At 40.1% G+C, this 12,132-nt stretch overlaps 1 protein-coding gene across 1 annotated transcript in view; it reads right to left on the bottom strand.

The window, feature by feature from the left end:
- Positions 1-6,749: 6,749 nt before the first annotated feature.
- TAF4B (TATA-box binding protein associated factor 4b) overlaps positions 6,750-12,132 on the bottom strand; it is a 124,944-nt gene continuing 119,561 nt past the window's right edge. Inside the window, exon 15 of the mRNA XM_030336514.1 lies at positions 6,750-8,555. Within this exon, the coding sequence (XP_030192374.1) occupies positions 8,388-8,555 (168 nt within the window). The 3' untranslated portion in view covers positions 6,750-8,387. The remainder of the gene's footprint in view (positions 8,556-12,132) is intronic.

The raw sequence follows: 12,132 nt of genomic DNA on the forward strand, positions 1-12,132 counted from the left end.
GGTTAGCCACAAGCCTCACGTTTCCACAGTCTGACTTTGCACCAATGGCACCACAGACTTCTGATCTAAATAGGAGGGGTCACCACCCTTCCTACTCTTCAAGCCCGATAGGTGGTATTGCATTTAGAATGGGAACCACATTCTATTTTTGTTTATTTACTAAATTTTTATTTTGGAGAGAGAGAGAGAGAGAGAGAGAGCGAGCATGAGCAGGGGAGAGGAGTAGAGGGAGAGAGAGCAAGAGAATCCTAAGCAGACTCATGGAGCCTGACGAGGGGCTGGATCCCACAACCCTGGGATCATGACCATGACCTGAGCTGAAATCAAGAGTGAGACACTCAACTGACTGAGCCACCCAGGTGCCCCAAGCAAACCACATTGTACCATGGCCTTTAGTATGGTGGAATACACCAAGTGAACAATCAAAATAAAGTCCTGAGAAATCTAGAATGACCATTGTGAGAATTGATGAACTGGCCCCCTCGGTTACAAAAGGGACGTGATGTGTAGGAAAGGAAATGGAGTTATCCTCACATAGTGAAAGTGCTATCATCGTGGGACAAAGATTAGCTCTGAAGCACTAACAAACAAAACAACAAAACCAAAACTCCCGTTCAGTGTAGGAATCAAGAGTGCAGGCTTTGGGGTTGGACAGACTGAGGTCCAAATCCCATCTCAACAACTTTCTCTGTGACTTACACTAAATTGTTGTCTCTTGACACACCTGTGTCCTCACCAGTAAAATAGAAATACCAATAGAAGTAGCTATCTGTAGTGTTAATTCAGCTCTACAAACTGCGAGAACAGATGCATTGGGAGTGGTTTACATATTAGATGTTTATTTCTCATTCATGTATAGCCCAAAATGGTGTTCTTGGCCAACAGGCAGTTTTGCTCTGAGCCGCAATTCAGTGACCCAAGGCTCTTCACATCTGGTGGCTGTGCCATCTTCATCACGAGCCTACCGAGGTCTCAGTGGAAAGGGAAAGAACATGCAAGATCCTACATGGCAGGTTGTCCTGAGCCAGATCAGAAACATATCACACACTACTTCTGCCTACATGTCTTTGGTCAGACCGCAGACACATGGCCACATTTAACTAAAAGGAGACTCGAGATGTGGTCTAGCTGTGTATGCAGGAGGAAATGGATCCCTGCCAGACTCTCGTGAAACTGTGTGAGGGTGGGTTTAGATAGTGCAGGTGGAATGCTTAGCTTGGTCCTGTACCTTATACATAGTCAGTGTTCAAAAAATTACTGTTAGGGGAGACTGGGTGACTCAGTTGGTTGAGTGTCGGACTTTGGGTCAGGTCATGATCTCATGGTTCATGAGTTTAAGCCCCGCATTGGGCTCACTGTTGTCAGCTCTGAAGATGTCAGCGCAGAGCCCGCTTCAGATCCTCTGTCCCCCTCTCCCCCACTTGCACTCTCTTTCTCAAAAGTGAATACACATATTTTTAAAAAGTTATTACTGTTATTATGTGACTTTACAGAACAAAAGCAGGCCCCCTCCAAATGCTAAATTATAGGAAGGCAGCTTTCAAATCAGGCCAAGACAGAACATAGAAATAACAGGACAATTCAAGTATGGATTGTATAATATAGTAAGGTCACCATCACTGGCATTATTAGAGGACCTGTGTTTCAGGGATGCTGAAGGGAATTCTGTTATTAGATGGGATTGGATAACCTTCAGATAGCCTCAGAAGTATCTAGAACCTTAGGCTGCAAATAAGTGGCTTGATTCTAAGTGAATTTACACTTAAATGTGGTAGACTAGACCACATAAACATCTTGTTCAACAAACACTCATCTTTGTAACCTAGTCTGTGCCTTAGCAATTGATGTCACTCAGTAACCTTGAAACAGATTTAATGGCACAGAGGATGCAACATCTTATCATCTTGCTTGATTTGATATCTTTCTCTCCTAATCCCCATGCCTGCCTCTGCATCTTTCAAAATGATGGATTAAAACTTAATCTTGGAAACCTGAGATTTCAGTCCGCCTTCGAGATAACTGAAGACACTGTGTCATGAAGACAAGTTTGAGAATCTGCTAAATGATTGTTCCTATGCTAATATTTCAGGCAAAGCCTGCTGTTTTCTGACCTTTACAGACTGCATTCAGTAGACTTTTCTGTGTTGTTCTTTCTAGAATATATGCAGACTTCCAAGGGTCTTTTCCCCAAACCACTGCCAACTGTTTGCTTATTTAGTATATCCTTAAGAAAAAGACAAAGGATGACTTTTTAAAGCTATGGTAGGCAAAATACACGTTCTTTTAAAATTAGTTAGAACCTTTTAAGCATTCTATCACAGAAGAAATCTGATAAAAACTTGAGCCGCCTGTAGTGACCCTAGGTGTAGAAGTTGGTACCAACTCCCAGTTCCAGAGGCTAGTGCTTAATCTGTGATTAGTCAATACAGCTATTCCTGACGTTTCTCAGGGAGCCTGGGTGGCTCAGGTGGTTGAGCGTCTTCCACTCAGGTCATGATCTCACGGTTCCTGAGTTGGAGCCCCACGTCAGGCTCTGTGCTGACAGCTCAGAGCCTGGAGCCTGCGTCAGATTCTGTCCCTCTCTCTGCTTCTCCCTGCCCATGCTCTCTCTCTCTCTCAAAAATAAATGAATGTTAAAAATTAAAAAAAAAAAAAAAGCTATTCTTGACATTTCTCCAAGTTCCAAGTCTCTCCTTGATGACGCATCTCTCCCGCAGGAATTCTGGACTTTGCTCCTTACTTTCCTTCCCCAATAATATACAAGACAGATTCACCTGAACACACTATGGTAAAACTAGGACAGCACCAAAAGCTTTGTCTAAAGGGGAAGAGAAAAGGAGGAAAGGTCAGGATCGGCATCTTGACAGAACTCAAGATCATAAGTTTCCAGTGTAAAGAGATATAAGGTCAACCCCTTCCATGTTAGCAACCATTAATTTTTCACTGCTCTTGAAATCAGAGGCAGAAAAAAGAAGTATCAGGAATATATAAAGGATGCTCCTGCAGTGGGCTGAATAGTGTCACCCCCCCCCCCCCCATTCCCAAGTCCATGTCCACCTGGAACCTCACAATGTCACCCTGTTTGGAAATAGGGTCTTTGCGGATGTTAGTTAAAGGCCAAGATGAGATCATACTAAATTGGAGTGAGCCCTAAAGTCAATGACCAGGTGTCTTTATAAGAAAAGGACGTGGAGGACACAGAGGCCATGCGAGGACAGAAGCAGACACTGGTGTTTTGCTGCCACAACCAAGGAACATCAAAAGCCACGAGAAGCTGGAAAGGCAAGGAAAGTTCTCTCCTAGGGCCTATGGAGGGAGGGTGGCCCTGCCAACACCTTGATTTCAGACTTCTGGCCTCCAGAACCGTGAGAAAATACATTTCTGTTGTTTGAAGCCACCTAGTTTGTGGCAATTTGTTATGGTAGCCCTAGGAAACTAATACACATCAATAACAACACTTGAATTGTTCCTTGACTGGGGTCTAGCCCAGCACCACAGGCTTTTTGATAATGGCAGAAGGCATGGAAAGGACACAATGTACCATTTATTCAATTGTCTTGCTCTTCTCTGTGTTAGAGGCAACCACTGTCTATTTCTATGGGAATTAACATTACTGGGAAGTACCCAGTGAGATATTTATATTGCCATTTGCAAGTTTATTATTTAAAAAAAAAATTTAATGTTTATTTTTGAGAGAGACAGAGTGCAAGCTGGGGAGGGGCAGAGTGAGAGGGAGATACAGAACCCGAACCAGGCTCCAGGCTCTGAGCTGTCAGCACAGAGCCCAACGCGGGGCTCAAACTCATGACCTGAGCTGAAGTCGGATGCTTAACCGACGGAGCCACCCCGATGCCCCTCCATCTGCAAGTTTAAAGGTTCTTTGAAGCCAACTCAGTACAGGAAGTGGAGGCCTAAGATAGATTCATCAAGAAGCCAACCTTCCACTCATCTTCAGGCAAAGCCTGTTAGTTACAATTACAAACAGGAAAAGTTATCAGTCCCACAGCCTAAACCTCACAGGTAACATTTCAATACTAGCTTTGAAAGTGCTAAGCAGCTTATGTAGAATTATGGCAATTCTTCTTCCATCCTACCTTATCGTGTACAGGGCCGGTGCAAGGAATGATATTAAAAGGGTATTTCATTTCACCCCTAAAGATGACAAATTGAAATTGTTTTAAACAAATCCAAATGCAGTAAGAGGAAATGAGAAACACAGCCTCAATGTCACTTTGAAGGATGAACCTCAAAAGTGACATTTTATTCTAAGTTGTTTCTCTTCTTTCAGCATCTCCACTGGTAGGAAAGGACACAAAGCTAGATCGACAGTATGACCTATAACATCTACAGATTTAGCACAGAAATAAATGTTTTCATTTTCCTCATAGCCTTTTATTTTCCAGATGAGGAGATGAAGGCACAGAGAAGTTAAATAATTTGCCCAAGGCCACACAACTGGTAAGAGGCAAGATTAGAGACGCAGCCAGGGCAATATTGTGTCAATACCACCTACAATAAGAAAACTTAGTAAGGTGTCGACCTGGCATTATTAAATTTTTTATTTACATTTATTTATTTTTGAGAAACAGAGTGAGACAAAGTGTGAGTAGGTGAGGGGCAGAGAGAGAAGAAGACACAGAATCTGAAGCAGGCTCCAGGCTCTGAGCAAGAGGTCAGCACAGAGCCTGATGCGGTGCTCGAACCCATGAACTGTGAGATCATGACCTGAGCCGAGGTCGGAACGCTCAACCGACTGAGTCACCCAGGCGCCCCTCGGCCTGACATTATTAAAGAAGAGTTGCCATTAAAATTGCTCTCACGGTTTACCAACAAAGTCAAAAGTCTTAAAATGAGTTCCTAGGGAGTATTTCCTTCCCACAAATATTCAATGTGCCAAGTAGACATAAATGCTAACCCTATCACTCTTGTGCCTGTTCTGCTCACCCACTAGCCAGCGTTCAAGAATATGGTGGCAGACACTCTAGGTTGCCTGCCAGCACAGCGGTCTCTCAACGTTTTCCAAAAGAAAAATATGGCAAAACCATTCTACTGAGGACCAATTTTCAACTTGTGAACCAACTTCAGTAAAAAAGCAAATGCACCAATGCAACACAACTGAAATGTACATGAAAATACTCAGAAGTGGTTAAAAAGTCAGAGAAAAAGGTACTGATATCAGATGTAAATCATGCCTACATGAAAAAAAAAAAAAAGTCATTTCAGTTCAGGGAGCCCAAAAAGTGCCTGAAAAGATAACAACGCAAACAACAATCAAACAAAAACTAGCTACCATGTCATGTATTAACATATGACATACTATATTTTATTTCATGCAGAATCATGGAGTCTTACTAAGCTCAGACTTTTATAAATACTTAAGTTAGTTCATTATACAACTAGGGATAGAGAGAAAGTCCAACTTAATCTGAGATCTTGGTTCCATACTTTTCTGAAGAATATGCCCTAATCTTACATGCATTCTTTGCTGCAACTATGACATATGACATACTTGGTATAAATGGCCTTAATTCTAAATAAAGTGTTGCCAAAATTCTAATGAAACAAAATTTAACTCAAATGCAGGATTTAAGAAATATAGGCTTTAAAAGAATGTTAAATGTTGATCTTATTTTTACGAGAAGGTCTTAAAGATACTCATGGAGGAAACAATTTAGATCAATCAGTTGGCGAGCCTGGGTGGCTCTGTCAGTTAAGCATCCAACTTTGGCTCAGGTTGTGATCTTACGGCTCATGAGTTCGAGCCCGGTGCCAGGCTCTGTGTGGCTAGCTCAGAGCCTGGAGACTGCTTCAGATTCTGTGTCTCCCTCTCTCTCTGTTCCTCCCCCACTCGCACTTTGTCTCTCCCTCTCTCAAACATTAAAAAAAAAAATTAAAAGATCAGTCATATTAAAAGTAAATGGGTGAAATATGGGTGAATTTTATATATAAAATATGCCTCAATAAAGTTGCTTAAAAAAAAAAAAACAGGTAAGAGAATGTCCAGTACTTTACTCTTTTACTGTTCATCACCCAAGATAAATATTTACTTGAAGGCAGAGGGTCACAAACGTCAATACTTGAAGGGTTCAGACAAGGGAAGGTAAATTTATGCCCCCACATCTAAAGTGAACAGGCACTGGATGGCTCCAGTGGATTACCATACACAAGGAGGTACCTAATGATTCCAGATCTTCTGATTTTTCAAAGGAAGTGGAAATATAGATTTTTGTAAATTAAAACACGGGAAACACTGTATGAGTCACAGAGAATGCCTTTATAGATCGAATCTACCCCAAGGCCACCATTTTGCAAACTGAGCAGAAGAATACTTTGGATACACTGTACTTGTTCTTTTGTAAGATATACTTCACGACACAAATTTTAAAAATGTATATTAAAAATAAGGTTTGAAAAAGAATACTTTTAGTAAGAAAACTGATGGGCCAAGAAAAGCTTTTGTAATGAATATGTTTAGCTTTCTTTGTGAATCAAATAGCATGCAAATTTACAACTATTCCAAAGACAGTGGTAATAGTAACTTGGGATTTGAAGTGAGGTTCTGGAACCCAAATGCTGATACTCCAAAGTAACAATCCTAGCCAAGAAAGATCCATTGCCCAGTAGGTAAGACCCACTGCCCAGCCCCCAGGTGTGGAGGCTTACTACTAAAGATACTGGTTTTCAAAGTCAGTAACTGAGCAAAATTATTCGTATAATAAAATAATTATTTTAATGAAGTATTTGAAATAATTTTAAACATTTATACACAAATATGGGAATATGCTGCACTTTACAAAAAAATAAAGCTAAGCATTTAAATATACAAAAACAACTTTAGGTATAGATCTCTTCTGAAAGTTTCTCTTTTAACATATACATAATTTATAGCATTTTACATAACTTGCTGAAACAAAAATGGCCAACTTAACATTTATTACAGTATAGAACATGGCCACAACAGTCCCAATGGGAAGAACAGGATAAGGAGTAACATACCAGAGGTGTGTTCTTTTCCCCCTGAATTCTTTTTCTAAGAAGCACAGCTTTCCCATTTTTAAAAAATCTTCTTGGAGGATCTACTTGTTCTTTCTGTATGGGATTCTAAATACAGCTATTATTTTTCACCAACTACATGCCACAAAGGCGGAATGAAAAGAAAGAAAAGAGGGTTTGCTTTACAAAACATCAGCTTCCTCCTCAGGTGGGGGGAAAAAAATATATATATATATTGCTCCTCATAATACATTTAGAGCCAAGATCTCCAACAATGAAATGCTGACATTACCTTTTGAGTATAGAATCCAAAATGGAGTCCTATTGTTAAAAATTTCTAATCATCGATTAGGATTTTTTAAATGCAACAAGATGCTTAAAACTTGCGGTAATGAAAAGGATTTTAGAAAACTATCCTTCTTGAGATTTAAAACAATACACAAAACAAAAAATAACGACTTCCTTTTGAGATACTGTACATTTGAAAATGTTTGATACATTTTCCTTTTTTGGTTGGGCTGTGATTTTGTCCTGTCAACAAAACGTGTACCGGTTGCTCTGGAGTTCCAATCCCACCACTGGAACGGAGGACGCATGTGCAGCACAGTTCCTATTCTGAGGTTCCACTCTCATTTTCCCCTCCTCAGTTTGAACGCAGTGCCCCATCATTCTTTTCAATACTTCCCACCTTTTCCACTTTCAGTGAGGTATATCAGCAGCTTCCATTTTAAAGTTTCCCTGACAAGGATGTCCCCTCACTTGGTATCAGAAGCAGCATATGGTGACGACCCAGAGAGGAGCCACCTTTGTGGGGACAGGCACAAACTATCCCCATCTGTCTCCGTTTTGACAACACTGGGACTCGGCTGACCAAAGTCACTGCAGACGCTGTGGTTTGTCACCTGCAACTACAGAAGGTGACTATCACAATTAGCTAAGCAACTTCTGATCCCAGCCTAGAAAACCTAACACTTTGAGACAAGTTCAGCAGAGGATGAAATATAATCTTGGAAAGTCGGGACTCTTCCTTTCTTTCCCCTGCATCGTAATGCAGGCTGTGTTAGGGAAAGACACCTCGCCTACAGTCCAGCAAATGAAGCAGGTGGTAACAAACAGGGCCTTAACTTGCTGTAATTAAATCCACAGGTAGGCAGAAGCCTATGTCTGTGTGAACTGTATTTCATAACCAATTTCCAGAAGACAAAGTTGAATTCTAGTCATTAAGAACCCCGTGGGATGTGTAAGTAAGATTTAATAAAAGTTTATAACTGTAAACAATGATCTTCCCTATTGGTTATTATTTTCCAGAAACTGAAATTTCAGGAGAGTGCAACAATGCTCTTTATGTCTTCTTTGGCAGTAAACAGCAAGGATCTGGATGGAGACTGGAGTGGTCACTTCAGAAGGGCAAGGTACAGAGCTCGAGAATACTTCATCTCTCTTTCCTGTTCCATACAGAATATCAAGTCCCTGAGACAGATTCTTGTGATTCTTGGACGAAGCAACTGTTTGGTGGCTGTCAGGCTGGATGTCCCAGAAGCAAGAAGATTGTCTTTTAAGCCCTAAACAGAATAGAGAAAAAAAGTTTAAAGTAACCAATCTTTCATAAAGGGAAAAACGGTCTTCAGCATGGAAGAGCTACTAGCCTCTGGCCACTGAGTTAGGTGCTGGAGAGAATACAATAACGCAGCAGGCTCAACCCTGTCCCCAGAAGCCCCATCTCTTGGGGAAGGCCAACTGCCCCCACACCTCATTCAATCTTTCTCTCTCACCTGGACCAGGGCCACAGCCTCTTAACTGATTTCTCCACTTCCAGGCTCTACTTCATTCCATTCTTTGCTGTGCAATGAAGGCCAGACTTTCTTCTTTAAAGGTCTTAGACAAAAGTTTCGGGATTGATGGATGTGGTCATTATTTCAATTGCAGCGATGACTTCATAGGTATATGTATATATAAAAATCTATCAGACTGAATACTTGAAATGTGTGCTGCTTTTTGTATGTCGATTATAAAAATAAAAGAAAAAGCCTTACATGATTCAGGTCCTACCATTCTGTGGTTCAAAAATCTTCAATGGCTCCCCCCACCCTGTCCAGACTAGCTACCTGAGCACTAGTTATGACAGCTATGTTAATCACTTCCCACACATGATCTCTTTTCTTTCATGTAACATTGCAACAAGTTACATGGGTGCTGCCTCCATTTATCAAATGAGAATACTGAGCTTAGATAGGTTAAGCGACCTGTTCAGAGTCACACAGCAAAACTGAACCGGGACTCAATTTCTAAGTTGATCTAAAGTGAGTGCTCTTATGCGAATGCAAGCTGGTGCAGCACTCTGGAAAACAGTATGGAGGTTCCTCAAAAAACTAAAAACAGAACTACCGTAGGACCTAGCAATTGTACTACTAGGCATTTATCCACGGAATACAGGTGTGCTGTTTTGAAGGGACACGTGCACCCCCATGTTTCTAGCAGCATTATCAACAATAGCCAAAGTATGGAAAGAGCCCAAATGTCTATCGATGGATGAATGGATAAAGAAAATGTGGTGTATATATATACAATGGAATATTATTCGGCAATCAAAAAGAATGCAATCTTGCCATTGGCAACTACGTGGACGGAACTGGAGGGTATTATGCTAAGTGAAATTAGTCAAAGAAAGACAAAAATCACAGGACTTGACTCATATGAGGATTTAAGAGACAAAACAAATGAACATAAGGGAAGGGAAAGAAAAATAATATAAAACAGGGAGGGGGACAAAACAGAAGAGACTCATAAATATGGAGAACAGACGGAGGGTTATGGGAGGGGTTATGGGAGGAGGGGATAGGATAAATGGGTAAGGGGCACTAAGGAATCTACTCCTGAAATCACTATTGCACTATATGCGAACTAATTTGGATGTAAATTAAAAAAAAAAAAAAACTTAAAAATAAATAAAATAAATAAAAAAATAGTGAGTGCTCTTAGTTATTACTGTGTTATATTATCTACCAAATCAGGTACAAACTCATCACATGGCTTCCCTGCAGGCTCACTTCCCACTGTTCCTTTACAAAAACAAAGGCTGGAAGAAGAAACGAAAAATAACAGAATTCTTAAAGGATAATTTTGTCAAGGTGAAATCCTTTATTCTCTCATTCTTTTTTTTTTAACCATACTTTGTTCCCAAAAACATCTTGATAGGGTTGTCGACCCTCCTTTCACCCTCCAAAAGACTTATATTTATATTTCCGTAACATAGGAGGCAAATCTTCTGGTTCTGTAACTATCCTTTTATAACCATCGAATTTTGACTATTCCCTCTACATTTTTGTTTTGTTTTGATGGAGGAGAAAGAAATCCTCTTTAAGGAATACACTTTGGTCAAAACAAGTCAACTTAATTCTATGCATGTTCACAGAATGACTGAGGGGCACTTTACCTGATGGTCAAACAAAATCTCCTTAAGAGATGCTCTGCAGTTTTGAGGGAATATGATAGCACAATCACATTTCTATACTCATAAGGTTAAACATGTTCAAAAGGATCCATGGAACAAATTTTGGAAAGTCGACATGTTTAAAAAGGATGAAAACTTTACTCTTGGCTGCACAATTGCCTGGCTATTTGTCCTGGAGCCAAGCTATGGGACAGCCAGTCTTTCACCACTTCTGCAAGGTTCTCAGTAATGAATGCGCATACAAGTGTCTGCCTCTGTGACTTTCACTAAAGCATGGCAGTCAAGCACTAGCACATTCCTCTTCCCGTTACCACTTAGAGGTGGTATAATATAGATATAATCCTAACTACTGTGAATTATCACCATCACAATATTTTCCTAAGGGTTTTGCAGAATGGACCTGCCAACTGAGCTTTGGAAAACTGGATAAAAAACACACATTAGGAAGAGAGTTAATAAAACATGTCATGGGCAGAGTGGCAATTTTGCTGTATATAGGAGTTATCTGTTTATAGTACATTTAAATAGAGGCATTTTCTTAGCCAAAAATTAGATACAATATGCTAAAGCTGAATCGATAGTTGTTTACAAACGTTTCCTATTAAGAGTTTGCCTAAAATCAATCATCTAATGTTTTATATGAATTTTGAAATGTAAATGGCTAGATGGATACACAATGTCTTGGCAAATGTAAATACCCAGAAATATGTCACATGTCCACTGAAAGACATGTATGAGAATGTTTAGTACTATTATTTGTAATAGACCTAAACAAGAAACCATCCAAATGCCCATTAAGAATAAATTGTGGAATACTTACACAAATGGAAAACTACACAGCAGTAACAAACTGAGTAACATAGATGAATATCACAAAAATGAAAGGATCCAAACACAACAAAATATAGTCTGATTCCATTTCTATAAAGTTCAAAGCTACAGAAGTCAGTACAATGATTCCCCTTAGGGGAGAGGAGTAGTGGCCAGAAAGAGATAGGGCAGGGTTATCTGGGGTTCCGGTGACGTTCTCTGTCTTGACTGGAGTATTGTCTACATGGGTGTGTTTGTGCTGTGAAAATTCAGTGAGCTCTGATTTGTGTGCTTTTCTGCATCAATGTTATACTTTAATTAAAAAATTAAAATGCTCAAAAAAACACCCCACAAACCCTTGTCCAGGTAGGAAATAAAAAAGAGAGCAAAGAGGGGAAAAGAGGAAAGAAATAAGGCAAAAATGTTAAACAGAAAAAAATTTTTAAAACCGAATCATCTGGGTAAAGAACAAAGGGGTCACAGTTCATGCTTGTCATGTGATGACCCTAAAGGATTCAGGAGAAAGAGCCATATTACAGCTGCCAGCACAGGGTTGAAAAGAAGGTCATTCCAACAGGATGTAGCAGAAGGCCTGAGGCAATGTTATAAATGAAACAAACCCCAAGGGACATTCAGTAACCCAACAGAAATGTCTTTCATAATTCACAACTTTACAAAGGTGATAGCATCCTCTTCCCCCAAATAGTGACATACTTCGAAAGTCAATCTTTCTTGAACATGGATACAAAAATATAGCATTTTTATTCCTATGCCTATGCTTTGGGGATGTCTACAGTCTGACTTGTCACTTTCACAATGACCTGGGCAGAATAATCAGCTCTCAATTATCCATGGTCAAGAAAGTGGATCATGCACAG

This window comes from Lynx canadensis, chromosome D3 (genome assembly GCF_007474595.2).
Source record: "Lynx canadensis isolate LIC74 chromosome D3, mLynCan4.pri.v2, whole genome shotgun sequence".
Classification (NCBI taxonomy): domain Eukaryota; kingdom Metazoa; phylum Chordata; class Mammalia; order Carnivora; family Felidae; genus Lynx; species Lynx canadensis.